General features: G+C 40.4%; 1 protein-coding gene across 2 annotated transcripts in view; it reads right to left on the reverse strand.

Moving 5' to 3' along the window:
- ahrra (aryl-hydrocarbon receptor repressor a) overlaps positions 1 to 21,929 on the reverse strand; it is a 70,782-nt gene extending 48,853 nt beyond the window's left edge. The window contains exons 1-3 of one of the 2 annotated variants that reach the window (XM_044177371.1): positions 21,600 to 21,929; positions 21,067 to 21,159; positions 18,559 to 18,740 (exon numbers count right to left, since the gene is read on the reverse strand). In XM_044177371.1, the coding sequence (XP_044033306.1) occupies positions 18,559 to 18,740; positions 21,067 to 21,128 (244 nt within the window). In that variant the 5' untranslated portion in view covers positions 21,129 to 21,159; positions 21,600 to 21,929. Of the gene's footprint in view, positions 1 to 18,558; positions 18,741 to 21,066; positions 21,160 to 21,599 lie in introns of those variants that run through there. The other variant, XM_044177372.1, reaches the window with a different exon arrangement.
- Between the last annotated feature and the right edge of the window lie 3,594 nt (positions 21,930 to 25,523).

Below are 25,523 nucleotides of genomic sequence, written 5' to 3' on the forward strand. Positions count from 1 at the left end.
CTCAAAAGAAAAATCATCATTATCAGTTTAAACTCAGTCGAGTTTATAACAATTTGTAACTTGACTTGTTTTCCACAAGATGCTACAGATAACTTTTATTCAGGCCAATGTGAAAGACAAAGGATTCAAATATGAACAGATGGTACGGATGATCTGTTAGCCTTTAAAGAGATCCATCAGCTCAAGCGAGAAACATTGACAGACACAGGACAATCAGTATTTGCTGCTTCTGTGTGTGCATGAGAGAGGGTATTTATAAAACTATCACCACATTATCATGCCTGAGACATTTGAGCGGGTGCGGCATCTTCATCCTTAACTCGTTTAGGACATATTGAGGTCATTTTCCCCGGGTTTACACAACATTGCGTGACAAGGGAAGGGTATCCGGTGGATCCAATTGCCCTCTGTGAGGGCGGCAGCGCCTCCATGAATGTGGCCTTTGAGTGGCGAGAGGCCAGTAGACATGCAGACAGCCTGTACTTACTGTATCTGGGAAATAGGCCTGATGCGACTTCAAACAGCCACAATGATGTTATTATGGTCCCCCCCCTCCTCCCTAAGCCTCCCCCCCCCCCTCTCTCCTTTCTGAGAACTTGTTGCTCATGAGTCACAAGGAAGGAGTCTCCAGCGACATGTTGTTTACCCTCACATTACTCATGGAAGGACGCCTGCTTCAATTTCAGTTAAAAAAAGATGTTTTTTTGTTATCAACCCCTCTAAGAGAGATTGAAGTTGAATTATCCAAAAGCTATGATTATCTCCATTTACTCTGTTGAAAATGAAGCTGGCGGAAGTGCTTTCACAACATTTATTTTATAGAGCTAAAGGATGACAAGAACATTGGATATCATACAGTCACTCTGTGGTTTTCTGAGGAGGGAAAACAAGAAATCATCCTTGTTTTTAAAGGTAAAAGAGGATAATTGTGTGGGGTGTAATGGAAAAGTACAAGAAAAGGTTCTGAAATTACTCTTCTAATAGCGTAATACGAAATAGACTGATATTACTTTTGAAGCGGTAACCTTACAGTAACTTTGCGCTTAACCTTGGGCAAACAGGCATTTCACAGTCCTTCATTCTAAACTGGATTATCCATATCTTTAAGCCACAATTTGCTGTTTTTCCCCAGAAAATCAAATAATGCTTTCAAGCAAACATTTGACAGGCGGTAATATGCAAGAAGTAGCAAAGTTCAACATCATCCCAAGCAAAAAGTCCCACCCAAAGTTTTTACAATATGCTGGTATAACACAGTAAAAATACATGTGAAAACAGCTTTTTTTGAACTTACATAAGACAGATATTGAAGTCCTGGTTTCACAAAATGATGCAGGTGGCAGCTATGGACGACAAGTGAATGTGACTCAGTTTTGATTTTGGTGCTATATTTACACAGGCTTTCAACATCGGTGCAGGCTGTCATATCAACATCTTTTCAGTGTCAGAATGTTTGCTGGGCCGGGCTAACTTTTGACAGTGAGAAAGTAGGTTAGACTTCAAAATGACAATTTTATCACATTTAATTTGTCTTGTGTGTTTTTTTTTTTTTTTAAGCAAATGGTGGTTATGGTATTTTTTCTGTTCCACATTAACACTATCACACTATCTTGACACTAGCGGTAGTTCTTTACAAAATATATACGGTATACATCTATTTCAAAACTGTTGAAAGTGAATTTAAAATAAAAATAATCTCATCCCATTAGCTGATTTATGAGAATCAATCCTATACTAAATGACAGGTTGAAATATATCTCTGGTTTTGTTTTTCGTGGTAAGTTGTAGTTCAAAGGCTTAAGATGTGAAAGCTTTATATTCCAGGCTGTACAATCAATATATAAACATGCCAAGACTCCACTCAGCTCCCTCTTTAATCTCCCTGTTCTCAAGCTAATTGTTATCCCACACTGTGAAAAGACTGTGGAAAAGCATTGGGATCCATTATAGGTCAAGAAATGCAGTGTTAGAAATCAAATATGATTGAAAAATTATGGGAGTGGTGTATGAAAAATAAACATGGGTGGAAGCCACTTCCAGCACTATATTTGACAAATGACACTGTATGAAAACAAGTATTAGACCGTCAATGCCCTGACTGGATAAATGTGGGTATATGTGTGAGTATGCGTGTGTGATGCATATTTAAAACATTTGCAATTTGATGATGAAAACAAACCCTGGCACATTAGTATGGAGAATTTCCCAGCTCCGCACGCAAACTTAGAGCAGGGGAGGGCCCCAGTGTGTGTGTGTGTGTGTGTGCGCGTGAACGTCTGTGTGTTGCTGCGGGGGACGCCGCCAGCTGTTTAAATTCAGTCTAACTCTCCCTGCAACATGCCAATTTAAACACGATCCTCAGGGACAGAAACAGAGTCTGACACTTTTCTTCACCACCTCTTTCTGTCATTTTCTCTCGTTCTCTACTTTTCTTTCTCTCTCCCTCCTTGTTCTTTATCCTATTGTCACAAATATCCAATATGTTGCCTCTGAGTTGACTTTAAATCAGAATTAAACAAACACCACAATATCTATCACTCAAGCCTACACAGTACTGTACACAGAGCTCACTTTGCTCGCTGCATTAGCCATGATGACCTCTTGCACCTGATATGATGATCTGACTCGATCCCTTTGCTCTCTGTCATGTACCATCTTTAAGAGGTCGTGCCATTGTGCCTGATGAATAGGTCATTAGATCAGTGCTGTGTTCGTCACTGAAAGGTCCTGAGGCTTGTTGCCTGTGGCTACATTTCTAATAAGCTCACACAAAGGAACCTCCGTGACAGACAACAGCCCTGCCATGATCCTTGCAGATCGATTAAAACTCTTGCTCATTTTTGGCAATAAAAGGGCTGAAATGCAAAGACTGAAAGCAGTTGAAATGGAAGTGCTGAAAGGAGTTTAGAGAATATAAGCTTAATGAAGTGCAATTGTACGTTTAGGAGTAAGCGCTGAGTGAAGTGTCAGTTAAAGTGAAAGTGCTGAAAGGAGTTGCAGTGTCAGTTGAAATGTAGGGGAAAATATGACTAGATGTGTCAGTTAAAGTTAAAGTCTGAAAAGAAATTAGTGCCAGCTCAAGTGTATAAATTGGAAGATTATGTCAGTTGAAGTGTCGGCTGAAGTGTAAGCAATGAAAGCTGTTGCAGTAAATATGCAAAAGATCTGAGACCTGCAAGGGTTAAAAGTGTAAGCACTGAAACAAGTTAAGATGTCTGTATAGTTGAGAGGAAAGAAACATTAAATAAAGTCTAGCAACAGCTTCTCACCAAAATTATTTAAAACCCACACTAGTGTAACTCTGATAGCCTTTAAAAGATGTGTATGATTCAATTATGGCTGCAGCAGGCAAGAGATTTGTATTTCACTTGATCATGTTAGGTAACCCCTGAGTTAATAACCTACAGCAGCAATATCTCTGACATATGTACTAATCTTTGCAATAGACTACTACAATGTATTTAATATGCCTGGTTTGGAAATGTCACTCTGATATTTGCTTTTAATAAAAGGAACGTGACAGTAGATTAGTATAATGCTTCATAATGGCATAGTTAAATTTCATATTTCCATGTTGTGTGATGAGCTTATTTCACCACATCCACACAATGCCATTAACAGCTAAAAAAAAACCCAACTCATCTCAAGAAAGAACTTTTAAAAATAGCATTCGTCCCCTCTATTATTCACTCACTACATCTTTTACTCTTTTCTCTTCCTTTTTTCAGTTGAAACAACAGTTCAAGCCACTCAGAAAGCCTCAGAGAGCTTTCACCATGAACTCCCCCAGTGGGTCTTTAGTGCTTGTGATGTTTGTGAAAACCTCCAGTGGGGGCCAGTGAACGAGCATGCAAACACACACACACACACACATACACACACAAAAAATGGAAAGATTGGCTGACAACCACACTGATCATCCAGGGAACTTTTATCAGGAAAACTTCCCTGGTTTTTCAGTAGAATTAACCAGTTTCAACACATTTATAAATAAAGGAAACGCTTCTAAAATGTGTGTCATGCGTAATGCTAAATCATCATTTCCCACTAGAGTTTTTCCTCATTGACTTTAACAGTGTGATGAAATTTGAAGTGAGGTTGATACATGAGGGATACAAGATTAAATCCCCTTTTGCAGTGCACATATGCACCTACATGCACACACACAAATAAATCCCAGTAAGCATTAGGGCCCCGTCGCGGCGCTGTTTACTCTTGAACACTTAAGATATACCTTCCTTTCTCCTGGCTAACAAATAATGCTTGGAGGGATGAAGGGCTGAGCCAAGCACAAGTCACGCAACTGCCTCTCTCTCTCTCTCTCTCTCTCTCTCTCTCTCTCTCTCTCTCTCTGTCAACCCCCACACACACACACACTCTACCCATCCTGACTCACTGGACACCTGGCTGCCTGGGTCAGACATTTGCGCCTGCAGAGCTGTTCCTCTTCAACAATCTGCCATGGACGCTGTCAAGTCAGAGACCATCCTGCTGCTGTTAAGTGATGTTTGGCTTCACTTTGTCTGTCTTTGTGGTGGCCCAGTAAAAGTGTATGTGTGATAAGGAAGAATTGTCTTCACCCTCTTTCCCTCTTGCTATACCCTCTGCTTGCGTCTCCCTCCATCCTAAAAATATTTTGTCAGGCTCACTCATTCGCTCATAATTCGGCAGAGAGCAGGAGTTCACTCAGAGTTCAGACTGCTCTGGGTGCAGCAAAGGCCTGCCAGCCAATAAAAAACACACAAACCCTTTTAAACACCCTCTTGCGTCACATTCTCTAGTCCACTTTAATTAGCCCTTACTAATGCACTTTCTCACTGAAATACATGTTTTTTACAGCAATATATTTTGGGTCAGTATCAGTTAAATTTGTATGGTGAATTTGCAACACACTGTCTGAGACTGAAAAAAGGAACTCCCCCCAAAAGCTTCTCCAAACAACCCTAACTTTATATGACATGACCTGAGGAACTATATTTACTCGGGCGAGTTACATGCTCTTGTTTTCCCATATCAAATGCTGATGAAAGGGGACCTCATCTGGCTGACGGTAGTTAGCGTATTGAGCTGTATCGGGTCAGATGCCACCTTTGGTTAGTGATCTTTCCAACCGCATGGAAACATATCGATTTACATTAGGGAACAACAGCAGGGTCCGGGCCTGGCCACTGTTGCACACTGAAGCATGCTACAATTAAGATAAACGGAGGTGACAGACAAAACAAACGGTCTGATGTACAGTACGCCCAGGCAGCCAGCATGCAGACACGACGACACGTAGTACACATGGAACTCGTGCCATGCGAGTAGCCGTCTTCAGAGAACAAACACGATCCTGATTCTCATCAGAAATATCGCTTAGAGAAAGCATGTGCTTCAGCCCCTTTGCATTCATTCCATCACTCAACTCAGTGTTGGTATTTAAACATACACTGAATGTATGCAGGTGAAAGTCATCATTTGTTAAGGATTTAGCACTTTTTTTTTGGCCAAGCTGACAGAGTCCAGTCAGAGTCCAGGATCATGATGCATGCAGATTGTGGTTCATAAACAGCAAAAGTTGAAGTTAATTTATGTCAGACAACAGTGTGGATGTGTGAATGTGACACAGACCACAGAACATTGTTTTTGTTGACACACTTTGTAATATTTAGTTATCACTTTCTTGTGATGTCTTCCTTTCACACAAATACTTTGCTGGGTAATGGATTGAGATGTCGTGCCAGAGAAGCAGTGTCACTGAGTTCATTCATCAGCCACTGTGAATAGCCTCTCCATTCGCTCGGTTTAGCCATCAACAGATCGCATTACTGACACCAGTGAGCTTTTCATGCGGCTGGCCATGTTAAATTGGTTGTGCTGTAGCTAATAGGCCTTGGGTGCTGACTGGGAGGAAACTGGTGGCCATTTGAGCAAGGATGACGGCCAACATTCAGTTCAGGGGAGTGAATCTTTGTCATGTCATCAATTAGTTCATTGTGTTTTGTCTCTTTAGCATGCAAACAGGGCAACAGAGGGACAAAGAAAAGCTTGACAATAAGAAAGTCTGATTCTTTGATTCTACTATTGATTTGGTTACTTCTACAATGCTAAATTCCAATCAAGGCCACATTTAGGACTTTTTCTTTGTTCATACGCATTCCAGCATTGTTGCAAAATGGATTCCATTTTCTCAAATTCAGTGATCCCACAATAAACTGTTGCAAAACTTTTTCCTAAACTCAGACAGCTTTTTCTGTGCAGAAGTGCCCACATGTCACAACAAATAAAACAAATGACTGTTCCGAGGCTTAATGAGTTATCAAATGGGCTTTCAACATGTGGCTTTGGGCAGTACTGAATCTCTAAGCCATATTGCATGTTTGCATGGAGATCAACAAAGTCTATTTGTTTGTTGTGTGGGGAGATGAATATAAATTGGCAATATGAAATTAGTTAATCTAAGCCAAAAGGGGTGTAGTTGGGGTTAAGCATGCTAGAGTGGCGTGCTTATAAAAATAGCACAGCTACACTGCAAACCAATACCAGAACAAATGTTTGTAGTAAGAAATATGTCTGCCAATAACATTATCATTCAAAAACTGTAGATCAACTGCAGTTTGCACACCATATGAACTTAAAATATACTTCAGAGCAGCATGTTAGATCTCTAATCAAATGCCATGATATTACAAACTATGTAAAACAGCAGCTGGGATTTATCTGCATGTTTGTAGCACCACTGCATGCTTCAAGTGCTTCCATAATGTAATTATCAACTTAAACTTCAGGGGCTTCGGTGCGCTTGTTGCTTCTCTCCTTGTCTCTTTTGTGCTCTCTGCAGGCAGAGCAGCGCGCTAGGCGGTAGCTGTGGCAGTAATTACACAAGACAGCTTCCAACAATAGTGTTGGGCCAACAAAGGCTTCTGCTCCCTCCGCATGAGTCCCGGCTGTCTATTCACACTCATTCAAACTCAAACACACACTCTACCCGTCTGTTCGCGCACACACACACACACTTGCACACAAACACACCTCCCATTGCTGCATGGCCGCCACTAGCTGTTACAGTTAGCATCTAAAGGGGTCCCCCTCGGGACTGATTTGAGTAATTCACTTATGGCCTTTTGTGATCCCAGGGGCCCCCCCAGGCCAACAGAGTCCAACTCCACTCAAGCGAGTTCAGTGTCTGTGGCACGAGAGGCCAGGCAGGGACAAAGCCAGTGTCATGCCTTTGATTCAAGCAACTAATGAGTTAGCTGTGAGGATCCTAAATGCATAAGGCGGCTTCTCCATTCATGGTTCTCAACACATACAAGGGATTAGCATGGCTGGCTTGTCGTACTAGTTAACAGCTATTGTGTGGCTGATTACTACAGAGGGGGCGAACACACATGCAAGGGAGTGGGAGAGTGAGCCGACATGCAACTAATGTGCAATTTAGCATGGAATGATTGGGCGAGTATTAACTATGTTAGCAGCAACAAAGGAAATATAACATTTTAATCGCAAATATATAAGCAACTAGTTCCAGTGTGAACAGCATGTGGGGAAATCACTGGGTCAAAATTGACCCACAGATTGGGTCAATATACTGTACAAAATACTGGGTTAACTTTACACAGTACCCATGGGTAGAAAACCATTGGGTCCCAATCAAACCTAATGCTAAAATGGTTATTTTGATCCAGTGTTAGACACACAGTTAGTGTTAGACAAACTGTCACAATTTACTGTAGAGAGCTAGAGTAGATTATAACAGTTTGCAACCATACTATATTTTAGTTTGGGTAAATAATCCCAATTTTAATTACACTAACACTGGGTCAAAACAACCCATTGTCTTGGGTTTGATTGTTGAGTGACTGAATGGTTTTTATATCCATGTATACTGGGTAAAGTTAACCCAGTATTGTACTATATTGCCCCAATCACTGGTGATTTTTAGTATGAAAATGGTCAAATTTAAAGATATGCAGTTTTTGCACAAAGAATTGTCTGCATCTTAAATTAAAAAAAAAAAAATCATTATAAGTATCCATATTACTATAGTGTATAAACCTATTTCTGTCTAACCCCATTCACAACAAATGACCAGGGTTTTTGCATGCCAAAATAAAGGAAAGGAATGATAAGACTGAGCACTGGCATTAGGTTAGTCATAACAGCGTGAACACGTTAACATTTACACTGGAAATGTATTAAGCGGCCATACATCTACCTTTGTATATAGAACTCGTAGCACGGAATTACAGACATTGCATGTGGAGGAAAGAGGAAGGAGAAAAGCCTGAGCACTGGCATTTAGCCTGATCACGCACTCTTCATGAAGCACATGGAGATGAGAGGTGATTTTCTTTCACAGAGGTCAGTGAAACAAACAGAAGGGCAGAACCCCATAGGGGGAAGAAGGGAATGGAGGACAAGGAGAGAGACAACAATGTTAGTCATGGTCAAAGAAAAAAAGAAAGAAGGAAGGGAAAAAAATGAAGAATGGTTAATAAATTAAATTAGATAGAAATGGGGTGACAGGGTGAATCTGTACCCTCATTTTAAAATGATAATCACACATAAGAGCACATTTTCTCTGCTTCAACAGCATACACGCACACGCACATACAGAGACATACACAGATCATTATCTCCCTGGATGCTCTTACATGAACAATACACATCGCTAGATCTTACAAGGGTTTAGTGATGTGAATCAGGATGAGAAGCTACATCAATCTAATGAGTTGTCAGAAGAAATCGTGAGAATGTGACCTGCTACCGGTAAGAGTGCTGGTTGCTCGAAAAAACATGAATGCTCAAATGCCACTTTTGTCCACAAAAATATGTCATTCATAGCATCACCTTTTATTACTTCTACTGTAAAAGTCTTTTAATATAACAGCTCCAGGTGAAGTGGAGATGTCGTGCCACCAACACCAGAACAGCACTGGCCAGTCTGCTTGTCCCAGTCTTCAGGCTTGTTGTGACATTTGACATTTAACTGATATGATGGGCTGATGGGTTGAAGTCATTGCATCCTTTGGGCTTTGATGCATTGTGTGATGGAGGACTCAAATGTGCAATCATCCGGCGCAACTAAGGGAACAAGAAATCAGCATGTAAGCATTGATTCACAGATCGTCGAGTTGATACTAATTACCCAAGAAGTTTAACTGGTTCCTAGTGATCTTATCTCCTAGCTCCTCTAACACTGTGATCAGTCAAACAACAGGGGCGAACGAAAATGTCAAAGAGTTTGGCCCTCGGTGAGTTTGAGTGTTCACTTCAAAAAAGGTATAGACAGATGGAACAAAAGTGTATAGTCACAACCTGAGAGCATATGATCCTAGTGCCACAGGTCAACCTGAATAGGTTCCTTGAAAGAACCCAAATTATTTTGATCATGAAATGGTCAGTGAACAACAGCAATGCTAGCGGCTCTGTGAGACTGTACTTAGGTACAGCTGGTGCTTTGAGCTAAATGCTAATATCAGCATCCTAACATGTTCACAATGATAATGCCAAGATGCTGATTCTAATCAGCTATAACCTTTACCACTTTAGCATGCTAACATTTGCTTATTACCGTTAAACACAAAGTACAGCTGAGGCTGATAAGAAAGTCGTTAGTCTTAGTCATTAGTATTGGACAAATAAATAGTTTAAGCTAATCATGGCACTAGAAAAAATGTCATGAGATCACTAAAGTCAGTTGCATTCATCCACTGGATACAATTAATTGCCATTAATGTCCAATGTACCAAATTTCATGGCAATCCATCCAATAGAGATATTTCAGTCTAGACCAAAGTGGTGGACCAACCAATCGAGCGAGAGAGGCCAACCGATCAGAGCCACACTAACAGTGTGAATAAATCTTTCTTCATTTCCAATTTTTTGTGGCATTTTAGTGTTTTGAGCATAAAAATACTAAGGGCACTTCAGCGTAATTGCATGGGTTTAAGTGTGAAACCTACATTCAACAAGTGGAGGGGAAAACAATCTGCGTCACAATATGCAACGAAGGGCTGAAGCTAACAAAATCAGAATCAGAAATACTTTATTGATTCCCGAGGGGAAACTCTTTTGTTACAGCAGCTCACTATCACGTCAGTGCACACAGGGATAGAAGTTCTAAGCAATCAGAATATAATACACTATAATACAGGCAAGATAAATTAAGTACAAAGTGGATATAAGTATAAATTAAAATAAGTGTAAAGTACAAAGTGGATTTACCGGTTGATGATAAGTATGTACGGTATAATAATACAATGTAATAATACAAGTAGTAAGTAATAGTGCATGAACTGTCAAGTTAAGTGTAGCTTATTAAAATGCCTGTAGCTAGCTAAAAACATTAGATTTCTGCATGTCAAAGGATTATAGTAGCACCCTATGTCTACCAGAGTGGAAAAGGTATTTTGACAAACTCACTATTGTTGGTCTATCTCAGTGTCCCTTCTCCTTACGTTGCTTTTCTTGGAGAAATGCTACTGTAGTTAGCTAAAGCATGTGCAAACATAATACTGCATAGCTTTGCAGTTTATCCACATTCCACTATAACACAAGTTGCATACTGTCACAATGCTTTAGCTTAACTTACACAAATATAGTTAGCCTAAAACTGACATTTGGATATTTGACCAGTGACAAAATGCTTGCTGCACACATAACGGAGTTTCTCATTCTTCCAGACTTTTGTCTTCTTAAAAGCTCAGCTCAGGTTCGGCAGCTTATAGAAACTTAGTTCTGGGATCTTTACCCTGTTGGTAGTGTATCCTACCACACAGCAGCTTTTAGGCATCTTTCTTTTTGTTTGCTAGCAGACCGAAGTGACAAGGAGGCACCTTCAAGTAATACAAAGTCAATGGAGAGCGAGGAATTGTTTTCTCCTCCGGTGTGGGCGGGACATAATTGCGCTTTGTCTCTATCTGAACATAGTCATGAAATCTATTCAAAAACTCGGTGTGAACTAATAAGTGTGCTAACTCTGCCCTCTGTCCAAACATGCACTGTACATAAAGATTTAAACAGTTAGGTTTACTGTGATGGACCTGTTTCCCAGCCCTCCACCCACGCTGGGCTAGGCTTCTTTCCAATGTAACACTGAGCAGGTATACTGTCAGTGGGTAAAGAAAATTAAACGAATAGTTGGACATGTTGGCAAGACATGACAGTAGTATTGATGTTCTCATCTAACTCTCAGCAACAAAGTGAATAAGCATATTTCCCAAAATGTCAAACTATTGCTTTAAGATGGCTGATTGAACTATGAGTTTAGGGTAATAACATGCATGGATCTGTACTGGAATAGACTTTATCTCCTTGCAACATCTAAGAATGTGAACAACTGTGGGTTGTAGTCAACGATTCACCGGAAATTACGAGAGCAAAAACACTTTGTTTCAAACACTCTTTGTTTCAAAAACTCAAAACAACAGTGAATTGACCACATCTTGACCTTTCTACTGCTAAACCTTTTCACTTCATTTATAGTCCATGCAGCTTGCTGATTTGTCTTGGCCTCTGCCCTACCGCCTTGTCTGCCTTTGGGTTGTATAGGGAAGGAAAAAATGCAGGGTCACTGAGAGTTTAGTAAACACAAAGTCAGTCTATAATGTGACCTGATACACATTTTCAGCCCTGAGCAAAGACTCCATTCAGAAACAGCTATCACACTGCAGCACATCCCTCCCTGGGAAATTGAATGGCCTGCACTTGTATTGACTCGATTTAGTACAGATTTGACATGAAAAGGATTAACCCAAATAATCAGGGAGAGGGGGGTTTACATCCATGAAATTCTCTTAAAATTTGTAGATGAGAGAATAAGGATCTAGACTGGTTGTTTTGTCTAGTTCCCTCCTTCCTCTATTGCATGATGGTGGTTTAGTTACAAAACCGTCTCCTGTCTGCTGGCTGACGTCACAAGTGGCGTATGCCTGGCGTGAGTCTGTTAGCTCTGTGGCCTTTCTCTTCCTCTTTTATTATAGCTCATCCAGCATTTAGAGGCAGACAACACACATACTGAAACTGGCTGGCACACGTTCGGAGCAACACAGATGCATAGCGCAGATCTAAACACTGATGGCTGTTGTATGGATTTGGTGTAGCAGTAAGTCGATCAGCATGTCAAGTTGCCAAACTTTGCATGGATAGGTATACTTGCACAGGAGTCTCTCATCACATTTGCGTCTGTCTGTGTGTTTGTTTTCCCATACCCTGTCAACGCCCTGACTGGACTGACAGCTATGAGGGAAGGTGGGGCTTTAATTGAGGGCTTCCAGAAACACACACTTATAAATACACCTCGCTAGGATGTGGATACGTTTACACCACAAGCATTTATATTTGGGCGTGATATTTGTTTTGGTGGTAACTTTGGGGGCTGTTATGATATATTGCAAGAGACTGGTGATTGATTTTCAGGGCTGATCAAAAAGTATTCCCGATGGTTTTCAGGTTGTTGATGTCTCACGGAGGGCAGTGTGCAGGTCTATTTTGAAAAAAAAAAACAGTGGAGGATCTCTCTGCATTGTGTTGAATAATGTGTGTGAATGTGTCCATTTATAAAGAAATGAAAATGGGAATGTTTGCCTTTGCAAAGTTTTTAAAGGATCTTAGAAAGACATGTTTTCAGTGTTTCTGTTGTAACTGGTTAGAGTAACAAGACTGACTGCAGAAACACATTCCATCAATTTTATTAAAAATGACCCCTAATGTGTCAAACATGTATATCAAATATCAAAGTCATCATCTTGGTAATCATCTTGATTGTCTCTCTAAAAGTTGATCATTAGCATTAGCAAAAACGTAAAAATAAAGTTTCTTTAGGGGCTTTCAGACAGCTTAAAGAAACCATAGAGATAATAAAAACACATTGGAGGTCAATAGTTGAGCAACTGGTTACATTTCAAAGTGTACATTACCCAAATTTTGACTGAAAGATAATCATTTTTGCAACTGACACATATGATCAGTTTTAGATAAAGTAGATGCAAATATTCCAAAGGAAGGCACAAACGTATGGTGACACAGCTGTCACTTGGGTTGAAAAGCCACTGCAAAATGATATCAGGCAGAAACAGTTAAAAGAATGCGCCTTGGCTTCTGCTCAATTAACCAGAAATGTCTAGTACAGAAGTACAATGGCAGGGTAAAACAGACAAAATACAGATGCCAAAAGCCAAACAAGAGGCATGAATGTTGATCTAAAATCAAATAAAATCTTCTGCCCATGAGGGTGAGGTACATTCACTTGTTTATAATGTAGTTTTTGTCTTGAAACAAGCAACAGTAAGGCAGCTTAATCCACAAGTATCAAAGCAACAGTGAATACAAGAAAACAGAAAAATATGCAGAAAAAAAGCTCTACTGCACAAGTCACATTTACTAACAAATACAGTCCACTTGTTTAAGGGGGATTCCGGTAGCATGTTGCAATTTGGTGATTTTAACGATTTGAAGTGCTGAGCAATACCACTGAAACTTGATGATGGTCACAGCACAGAGTCAAAGACAACAGACCTCTTTAAGGTATTCCAACTTTGCTCTAGTCTATATAGACACAACTTGGAATCCATCAAAAAAGAATAAAACATGCAAACAACAGAAAGCAATGTGGTTTGAAGGTCCACAAAAGCATATTCCTGTGAGTCAATACTGTGGGTGGAGAAGCTGGAGTGCTGGAAGAAATGAAGCATTCCTTGTATGTGATCCCGACAATGACGATGAGGAGGGAGAGAGATAGATACGGGCCATGAGAAAGACTTATGGATTAGTGCCAATGCTGCTTTTTTCCCACGTGTGATGGGAAATCTGAGCGCAGTGCCATGAGGGTCAAGACCTGAGATGGTGACAGGCGTCGTCAGAATAAGTCTCTGTCACACTTCATCGAAGAACCACAGTCAAAATAGCCACCATGGCAAGTACACAGTTACACACACACTTAGCAGACAAAGCCAACATTCATGTCAGGGTTTGATGTCTATATCCATGTCCATATGTTCCATGCTCTGTTCCAAAGACACAAGCTACAGGTACAGGTCTTACTTCAACAGTAGTTGTCTAAGGGAGTGTTATTGCCAGCTGAAACTTTTCCAGCTATTCTGGGGCTTTGAGCTTGTGATCCTCTGGTCACAAGCTTACATGCTTTGCAATCACCTTTTCTCACAGACTTCTTGTTTGAAAATGTTCTGCTATATTAGAAACACAGAGACTGGAAATGAGGTTGTGACAGAATGCGCAGTACCAACCAAGGATGTGGCCACATGCTTTACATTTATTGAGATACATACCATGCCAGCAGCTAATATTAATGCATTAGCATGAATTACGTCAACTGATATCAAGCCTGTAGCAGTGCAATACACTAACCTTATAAATAGGAGGGCAGGCTGAACATTAGGGAAGAGAATCTGTCCTTTATTATGTTGTCTCCAGGTCCTCTGCCTTATAACTCCCACCTGATTGTCATCACAAGCCCTGCTGACTCCTGCTCTTGTTGGAACTAGTTTCAATTCATATTAGTCCAGGAGAAAGGAGGAGGAAAGAAAGGACAGGTGATTGAAGAGAGTCGCTTGTCACATTTCCTTGATTCACATTCTGAATCAAAGTAATGACTCCTCATCGGATGCTTTATTTTATTTTATTAAATAAAAAGGGAATCTTCCCTTGAAGGTCTGTCTTTAATTATCTGATCCCTTCTGAAAGTATGGTCATAACCTGATTACATTTTCAAAACAAAGCAATATTCTAGTTTCAAATAATGAGATAAAACGCAGTGAAACACAGCATCAGAAGCAGACTCCAAAAAACCACACACACACACACACCTGAGGAGAATAAAGGCAATCGGGGCAGAAAGGAGGAGGGATAGTTAATCCTTAGGGTAAATATTTAACAAGCTCAGCAATTACAATGAGGGCAGAGACCTAACATGGAAGAGAAGGGAATTACAGCCTGCTGACTGTCAACACACACACGCACGCGCACACACACATTCACATGGACCTACTCGCTTGAGGAACTGCCTAAAAATGCTAAAAATATAGATATCCTGACCTAAAATAAAAATTTTACAAAAAACATGGGACAAAGAGTTCCACACAGCCTGTAGGCTATGAACTGATGATCTGGATTTTTGGATTATTATCATTATTTTTTAAGGGGTAAACCCCCCTGGACTGGCCCATTTTCACTGGCTCGGCATGCTTTACCTGTACCATGGCATACTTAAACGTGATTACGTGCATTTCCATTGTGTCCTCTCAACTGGAGATAACTGTGGCAGCAGAACCACTATACGCCTACACGTTAGTATATAGTCTACAATAAAGGACAAATGTTTCACCAGTGGGGCTGTCTATTTCAAAATATAATGTATAAAAAAATGGTTCTCAGCCTAGAATGGGAATTATATTTTCTTATATCCAAATATATTTCCATGTCAGGCATCCTTGTGAAAAAAAGATTTTTCTTGTACACCAGTGGATATTTGCACCCTGCAGACAGATTAAACAAAATTCTATAAAAAGGGAAATTTCATCAATCAATGTCAAAGTGCATCATTGTGCACAAATAGCCCTTTTTGTATTTATTTTTCTGCTTGGGAGGCATGTGAAATAGCACATGGAGTCATCTCGTGTCATATATCTGCATTGTGCCCGTAAAGACATCACCACTGAATCTCATGGAATATGATGAATGAGGGAAACAAGCCGAAGTGAATCTCTGTCTGATGTCGCTTTTTATGTAGTCATACATATATGGAGGTGTGCAGACACACACACCCTACTGATATATTTGCATACAGTGCATAGGTACACACTGTTCACTGTGCTCCACCCTTGAGCAGTCACGCAACAGAGACAAACGGTAGAATCTCGGTGTGCTTCCAAAACCACCTCTCTAAACCTTGTAACACACTGTACATGAGATTCCCATAACTATCTTATAATGGAGTAAATTCAGTCAATAAATCTATGTTTTGAAAAAACAAAACAAATGGTAAAGTCCAACCTGTAGCCAAATCCTGTACACACTTAATTACAACAAATTTCACTGGACATCAGTCATGACTTAGTAGCAACTTTACACAGTCCCCCCAGTGGACGAAAAGGAGAACTGCATCAGTATACGTAGAAAAATCTTCATTCTTCCTCTATAAAACAGTTTTTAAATGCAAACGAAACTTATCGTTGCAAGTTTTGTGGTTTTATAGCATGCTTGACTGACTGAATGAATGACTCACTGTTCAAAAGAGATGATTATGACTGTTATTCCAAAACCACAGGAAGGATGTGGATATGTACTTGCTGCTCATCTTAAATTTATCTGGAAAAGCTCTGGCCACAGTCCATGTTTAAATATCAGTGGAAAACTGCAACTATGAGAGACAAGTGAGATGACCAAAGAGAGGGAGGGCAGAGACTGCAGATGTATACAAAACCAATCTTAATCTCATTAGTGTAGCATCCAAAGACAGCTAAGCCAGTCACTACTGCCACTGATAACAAGGCATGTAGCAGAGGTGGAGCAAACAAATTGAGGCTTTGCCATTAATGCATGTTCAGAGAGTTCAGAATAGAAGATCCTAAAATAATTCAGGAAAAATGCCACCTTTACTGTGAATATTATTGCCTAAAAGCTTACTGTAACTTTGGAAGGTGAGCTCAGAAAGCTATTAGCACTGTCAGACAATGCACAAGCAATCTGACCCCTCACTTTCAACACACATTTCAACACTTTTAGCAGTTTCACACACGACTGGACCTTCTCCACTTCCCAATAAGGAGGGCCCTTTACAGGTCTCGCTTGGCACAGACACTCCTCAGCATCACTCTTCATTGAGGCAGCGGTTGCGGTCTTTATCTCTGCGTGATCCCTTATCCGCGAAAGGCACCTTTAATAAGTCTGATTATCACCCGTACTGCAACTTTGCGTGATGGCTAAGCTAAATGAGCATTTAGGGTAAAACAAGTGAGCGTGTGTGTAAAGTTGCATGACTCTGGCCAAAAGGATGCCAGCTGTTGGGTGCCATGCCAAACCGAGGCAGCGGATGATGGAGATTAAGGGTACTGCAAGGATCAGAGGAGGAGAAGGGGAAAGAGGAGAGGCTCATGTGTCGAGGAGGACATGGTTGCAAAACTTTCAGCTGGTCAGAACCTTACAAATCCCTTGCCAACTTCTCCAAGAAAACAGCTTTCGATGAGGACTTTCTTTCAGCCCCCAGGACTAGGAAGGCAGTGGGCCTCACAGGACCTCTCCACTGCTTCCTCTCCACTGCCCTCCCTTTACCCTGATCCCCCTTCTACTTTCTTACAAGCATTTTCCCTGGCAAGACAGGGAAGATGCTTATTCTTTGTGCCAGTAGGCACAGAGGCTGTGTTGATAAGGCAGCCGTCGAGGCCACCGGCAACGAAATACGTTCTGAAGCGGCCCATGAATATTTGAAGTGGATTGTGGAGGAGGAGAGGAAGAGAGGCTTTCAGTGGAGAGTGGGAGGGTGGGAAAATAAGAGTGGGCCTCAGTATACCTTTTAATTACATGTTACATGTGACAAGACACAAAGGAGTGGTAGGGATTTGGGGAGGGTGAATAGACAAACAATGCCTCATATCTACAGTGATGCTGTCACCGTCTTCAAATCATCATAAATAACCCTCACTAATTCAATAAAACTTCAATTATAAATCACATCCCAAAAGAAAGACGGCAACACAGGAGATTGGACAATGCAGGAAATACATTATCTGCAATTAATGGTGCACGACCACAAAAAATAGTGATCGAAAAAAGTGTTTCCTAAAAGACAACGCAGAAGAGTACGCCTCCTATAATGCACTGCTGTGCTGTTTCTGTGCACCTTGCAATCTCTCGTAGTATCTCTTATCTCAGTTCATGTCATGGAGCCTAGGGGGTTCTTACTCATGAGGCCTACAGAAAAAGTAGACTCTAAGAGATGACTATAACTTAAGGTGTCTCCCCTGATGCACTACTGACAAATGATAGAAAGAGTGCAGATCGAAGCAATACAGATTAATATACTGTGCATAATCTCTATTCTTTATCAGCCACTCAACTGTCTTTGACCATCACACACACCAGCCTGAATCCTGCACACCTAACAACATCATCAAGGGTTTGACTAATATAGTTTGGGGGTAAGCAAGATTTTTTTTTAGCTTGGCAATATTTTTGAAATGACAGAATATATTTAATGTGACAATATTGCAAAATAGTCTTTATGTTTCTTTTCTACTTAAACTTCTTGGGTTATGACGACTACAAATAAACATTACTACGACTACTAATAATGGAGATAATATAGATAGTTTTGCGTACTTATGTAGCATCATATCTTAGAATCAATTACAACATTCGCTACAGGCTTTCCATAGCCAACCAGCATATTAGCGGGTCAGTTTTATAACAAATATGTCTCAGAGGTGGACAGCATTGACCTATATGCCAATTTACAGCAGCAGATATCCCATTATCAACCCCATACATTGGTCTAACCCATATTAACTAAATAACTCATGAGCCAAATACCCCAGCCCCTCTTTGAACCTCCTTTACCTTGGAAGAAACTCTTGACGCGAAGGTAGGAAACTGCCAGGCGCAGCACGGACAGCTTGTCCAGCTTGGAGATGACATCCGGGGGGAACGGCAGCAGGCTGGCCAGCCGGTCCAGCTCAGCATTCAGCCTGTCTCTGTGCCGCTTGGACGGGTTGGTTTTCTCATTGGCAGAAGACGGCTTCCTGATGATGAGACAGACAGAAGGGAGAGAGAGAGAGAGAGAGAGAGCGATGGGGTTGAATGGGCATCAGGACGTGTGTGTGTGGATCGACTTGTTAGAATCAGAAGTCATGCATTCAGCAGTAAAATAAGAATCATTGTAGCTAAATGGCCCTAACTAAATCATGCAGGGAGGGGTTTTTTTTCCCCTCACTGCACACATATTTGACTACACTGACAACCACCTCAACAGGCAGTAAGTGACAGCAGCGCACGGAAAAGGATTTACTTGTTTAACTTCACTTGTTGGAGCCATGCTACTGTTAGTGGCAAAGTTAGTTTAAAACTCATCCACACTACATGACTCAGGCCTTTTTATAAAGCTTAGACGACCCCTAATGGTCTTGGTAAATTCTAAACTCTGACAGGTCCTGTATCTTAGCACAAAAACTTCCAAACACTCATTTCAACTCCGTTTCTGGGGGGGAAAAGTGGAGCAACGCCTGACCCACAAGACTGTTTATTGTGTGACTATTTCATCAGTGTGAAAAATAGGGCACCAAACTATTAAAGGAAGAATTGGTAGGATTTTATTTTTCAGAAATAGTTTCCAAATAGATATCTACACAGTTTTGCTTAATATTTGTTCCTCATTATAAAGATACAAACTACAGGATCATGTTTTGTCTGTCACCGCACCTTGCCAACCCAAGTAGAGACATATACCAAATAAATCCCACTCTGCACAAGTCCCTCTCTCTTTAAACTGTATTTCTTTTTGACTCAGCCTTTCCCAATAAACCGTGCACCACACTGATTTGTATTTCCTCCAATGACAAATGTCTTTAGTTGATGGTTAAATTTGTTTCTTCATAACAAGACAAAACAGATGAGTTCAGGATTTTGTCATTTCAAATTTCTCTCCCTGCAACATAACTTTCCACGCTGTCAGAAATCCTGTACATTTACCTTAAAGTAATATATCTGTATTTACTAAAATCCTCTGCGGTTGTTCCATCCGTCTTAGCAACTCCTGATTTTAAAGGTATCGGACATGTTGCACTATCGTTCTCAGTGCCGCAGAGAGTGTAAAATGCTCCTTAGGCGCAGAGTTTTTTGTGTATTTTAGTAAGGTGTACCACAGCTTTACCGGCTGAACTTAACATGATCCGCATATGTAATGGCCAGCTCCAATTTCCACAGCTGAGAGTTTCTGTTCATCTCCACGGAGACAAAATACTTTCACATGAATGCTTCAACTTTGTTTTATTCTGATGAGCCAACTGATAATCACATATTCTCCACAAAGTTACTACTGAAAACTATACTAAGGAATACATGCGAATGTCTGGATTTGATCGGATTGTTCAGCTCAGAGTTTACTTTACTTGTAAGTTCAACAATATTTAGGCCCTGAATTGTAATTCAAAGTCCTAAAATGTCTAGTGGCATAACAAGCAGACTGGCACTGGAAGAAGCACATTTCTGTCCAGTGCACATTCAGTGTTGATTTGATGCGGCAAAGATTTCCTTTCAGATCAGCAGCAAAGGCAGGGCAAAACATGAAAACTTCATAAATGCCACAGGCCTTGTTAAATTACCACTTCCCTCTTCAAAATCTTATATAACCTACATTCACTATTCATGACATCGGCTGACGAGTTTGTCTAAAAACAACTGTCCTCTACATCAGAAACTATGGACACCTAAAATGCCATAAACCAAACGCACACTTTGACTCCTCTGCCTGTGGGTAAAAACATGCAAAGCTAAAACAACAACAACTCGATACTCCACTCAACGTAACTCCACTGCCAGTGATAAGGGATCAAGAGGGAGGGAAATAAGCATAGGCCTAGAAACTTAGTTTACCCATCAGTCACCTTCCATTTCTGGCTATTTGGATACAAATCTTTAAGGCAGAAATTTGTAGCAAATATTAAGCTATAATGAGTGGTAAAAGGCTTACAATTAAATAACCACTTTATAATAGCCAATTGTTATATGTGCTATATTATCTAACATCCTATGATCACTAGTGTTAGACTGATCATGTTGATTGTAACATGTTATTCAGTGCTACATTTCTATTGAAACTGGCAGTCAATACCAACTGGAGCTTATACCGTTATTTTCACACCTTCAGGTTGCTGCCGCTCAGTAACTTCCTGATTCAATAGAATTTAGCTATTCTTTAATGTAGGCCACCGAAAAGGCTGGGAGTGAAGCACATTAGCAGGGGTAGTATAAAAAAACCAAAAAAAAAAAAAAAACATTTGTCAGCAAGCACTTTTAAAAAACAAAACAAAAACAAACAAACAAAACACATGCAACATATTCAGCCTTAACTGTTTTTGGACGGGCTTCCTCCTCTTTCTGCCCGCATACATGCAGTCTCCCGGAGGGATCATGATCTTGCGCTCCGTGGAGGTAACAGGTGCGCTGCGGGGGTGATCGAGAGGGAAGTTAACTTAAATATGGCTGGAGAGAGAAACGTAACACATGTAAGACGGTGAGCATTAAAACGTTGCACATTATGTCATTAAAAGTCAGCCCTTGGGGTGAAATATGCAGTAAATCCCTGCATCCCTGGAATTAAAGTAAAATAATCCTAATTAAGCTGTAGCCTAGTTCAAATGTAAAAAAAAAAAAAAAATGAGTCTGTGAATTAGCAAAGTATTGCGATTTATGGCATATGAAAGCTTAATAGCCTACTACCAATGCTAACAGTTACAAGATAAAATAACACACTGGAAAGGGCTACAACTTATCTAATCAATATTCTGAAAAGCACAGAAGTCATGCCGGATCCCTGAATATAAACTATGAAATAATAATGTTATTGCACTCAAACCCAAACGTCAAAAAATAAAAGCACTGACCCAAAATCCCGGCGGTTATCAGTTAATTCCAGTATAGTGTTGGTTGTTCACATTCACTTTAAGTGCAGAAAAGAGATGCGTCTCCCCGTGTGCACCGACGCGTTAATGCCAAATGATAAATCCAAGGGAAGTAAAATCAATCGGAGAGGTCCTGTGCGAGCTCCGAGCTGATGTTTTCATCAGCTTTACACTGCTCGGGGCAGATGTTGGCTGATGCTTTATACCCAATTGAGTCGCCTTCACTTCCTCGCGTTTCAGGTGGCGGATTCCTCTGAATGACATGTCGAGCTCTTCGCACGCAACTCTCTACCTCACAAACAGAGCGCAAGCGCACACACACACATGCACGCACACACACGCACACACACTCGAGGCTTAGCCTATGCTGCTTTCAGGTACTATCTGCTTATGGGAAGCACGACCTTTCCATTTTTTATATGGCTTATATATAGATATATTTGTGGCAATTGCTTTTATATAGCCTAGTAATAAAAACCTCATGCCTATTTTTTCTCGTTGTGGCTGTTATTCTTTTTTGCATACTTTGATAAGCACTCAGTCACATTAAAAAGTTGCGTGTCTCCAAGCATTTTCTCTTTATGCTGCGACTACAGCTTCTGTTTGGCTTAGGCTACTAAATTAGGCTAAACTGAAAAACGCCACTGACAATACCATATCATATTAGTGTGCTATCCGTATTAAGCTATATGTATTTTCGATTAAAATCATTTTTAATGCGTGATTAGTGTGTATATTTACGAGGAGTGCTTGAAAGTCGCAATGGCCCAAACCGACCCGAGCACGCAGCCGCGCGCAGCACACACATTTTCTGAGCAGCGCGAGGGGAGGGACCACATGCGAGGGGCAGCAGAGGCACAAATCTCCAGATTCACACCGAGGCTATCCGCGGTCGACGGCGGTCATGGACCGGAGGGTTTTACCACAGCGGCCCGTTAAAAACAAACACACATTTTACAACGAAACCTGCTGTACTTGAATGTAATACTGCGTTGGACGGGACTGTGCTTCTTATAACGAATAATGAATTCAGTGGATGTAGCTTTCGGAATCAAGTTGTCTGCCTGGGACAGATTTGGCAGCTGCGTCAAGCTCGGTACAGATGACAGGTTTATGCCGGAAATACGATGATTATTCCTTCAAAACAAAAGCATTAATGTCTCGCGGATCCAATAGCCTACTCAATGTAGTGGGGTTCCTCTGTAGAGTCCGTGGATTGAAATGTGACACCGCTGTGAGTGTAAAAGGACAAATCAAGGTCGTAGTCAACCTGTTTCTTGAAGTAATGTGTCATTTTTAACGTGGATAGGTTGGCGAAATGTTGCACTTTGTCTTTCTAATACATCACACAGCGTTTCACTTTATTATAAATTATTGAAACGCATTCCTTTGAGTAGTCTGAACTACCTGTAACCAGTCTCGATAGCTAAATCTTCGTGCATACCGTGTTACTTTGAATTGTATAACCGGAAGTGCTATTTCAATCTGGTTGACTTGACTGAGTTAAGTTTCGATTCCATTTCTGTAAAATATTGGATACCGAATTTAATTATTCATTGATTAATTAAGCAATAAGACACCAGGAGACAAGGTTGACTGTATATAGAAACGGGAGGCGTCTTGTAGGCTTGAGTTGTTGCAGTTAGCCTGAAATCATTGCATTGATTGTGAATTTGCATAGTAAAGGGGAAACCAAATGAAGACAATATTTTATTATTTTACTTTACTTTATATGTAAGTGGTCGAAGATAACAAAAGTTTCAAATGTGACGTATTCAGTCCCGATGTTTGGATGTTTGTTTTGTATTTTTTATATTTTATGTTTAAATATTTAAGTCTTATATTTGTATTTAATATTGCCGTTTCTAAAAGGTTGCCTCAGGCTGACTGCGGGCAAGCAGAATGTTTTTGAGAGCAACTGACAAACCCAGTTGCTGCAAAATGCAAGCCTGAGTGGTTGAGTGATCTTTGGATAAATGCAGGAATGCCCTCTGCAGCTACAAATGCCTGCAAAAGTAAATGGACAAGGAACAAAGGATACAGACTGTTTCTGGTATCAGAGAACAGCTTATGTCACGCCACGGCAGGATCCTTTCACCATGCTCACATGTATCCACACTAAAGACCTATGGTGTTGTAAATAAAGAATGCATGGGATGTCTAATTGGGTGTATTTAAAACGTAGATATATACAAAAATAAAACAAACTTGCCTGATCTAAAATGCTTTTCTGTGTAGTTTTTGTAAATGAATTAATTGTATCCTTTGACTTTTAAAAATGTTCATTGTTGTTTTCATAGTTGCTTGTAAAACTTTAACCTAAGAAAATGTGCCACTGTAATATGCCTGTGTCTAATTATTGAAACAACAGGAAATAATCTTAGAATACATGCACAGTATGTAGTTTGAATGGCAGTCTACTGTACTGCACCCTAGTGTACAAATTCATGCACTACAAAAGGTCAAGTATGCCCCTTGCGCACACATTGCTTATTGTGTATTTATGTGTACTAAATCATGCATGCTTATGGCTGAGATCCACTGTTCTTCTAAAGATGACATAGTAGGGGAGATGTGTGATGTGGTCACACATACAAATATAGAAATAAGAAAATACCCTTAAGGATGGTGGTGGTGGGGTTGATTGTTCCTACTCAATGGGAATTTCTCCCTTTGCTGAATGAGTTGCTTGATTTCCCAACAAAATGAATACACACACAAACATTAAATTACAAAAACAAAGGCAAACACATTGTGGCTGGTACAGCATCTCTTTAGAATAGAGCAAATAGAAAATAGAAACAAATGAGTAACATATACCTATAATAAGTTTAATAATATTATTATTATAACTTATATTAATACTACTGACAATAATTTCCAGGGTTGTGTGTTATTGTATTAGAAATTCAAATTCCGTTTTTAGAAAATGTTTTAATTAGTGTATATATCTGTAAAATCTTTATTTATAAAGATAGTAAGACAGTCAAGAGTCACGTGGCAAAGATGTGGTGTCGCTGTACCTTCTAAGGTTTAAGTAAACCAATAAGATTATTTCCCCAAATCATGCTGTTGTATCAAAGTGTCCAACAGGGGTGATGTTTTATTTGTTGTGACAGGTGGAGTTGGGGATCTGAAGAGGCCCTAAGGTCCTGTTAACACTGTCAGTGGCTGCCAATAGAGCTACAGGGAGCTTTGGTATCAATGCAAATCCACTGGCAACATTATCCAAGCTGCCTTCTAGATTAGCCCAGGCTTAAAGCTCTGCTAACGCTGCCGGGGGCAGACCTTAGCACGCAACCGTGTGTGTGTGTATGTGTGCTTCCAGCACGTGTGTGTATGTGGCCTAATACACATTTCAGAATAATGAGCACAGAGGCAAATGGGACTTACGGAAAGCCATCTGCCAGGTGCAAGAGTGTGGCTTTCATTGATTAGGATGTCTGTGTTAGCATCACCGTGGGATTTCAGGAGACGTGCAGAGCTGTGACATGACAAGTCTGATTCTAATGGACATTCATAATTGATGGGATGGTCAATATCGGCAAGACAACTTAAAACATAATTAACACACAGTATAGCTAACAATCTTGACCTTGTACACAAATAAGTGGATGTACATTAGTAACCTTGTGAATATGTGACAAAAAGATGGTGGAATTTAAGTTGTTGGTCTAAATTCTGTATATTTGTAATAATGGGTGGGGTCAACAGAGGTGATGGCCTCACTCACAGATGACCTTGAACTCAGGAAGCAAGAGGAGAGTTCAGAGTCTGACAAGTGTTGTTGCAAAGCAGGAATGATGTCAGGATGTGTGGAGCCAGAGTATAATCCATGACAGCAGAGCTGTTAATGGACAAGACCAGCTCAGGAGGTCACATGGGACGCATGTTCTGACCCTGAGA

This window comes from Siniperca chuatsi, linkage group LG19 (genome assembly GCF_020085105.1).
Source record: "Siniperca chuatsi isolate FFG_IHB_CAS linkage group LG19, ASM2008510v1, whole genome shotgun sequence".
Lineage (NCBI taxonomy): Eukaryota > Metazoa > Chordata > Actinopteri > Centrarchiformes > Sinipercidae > Siniperca > Siniperca chuatsi.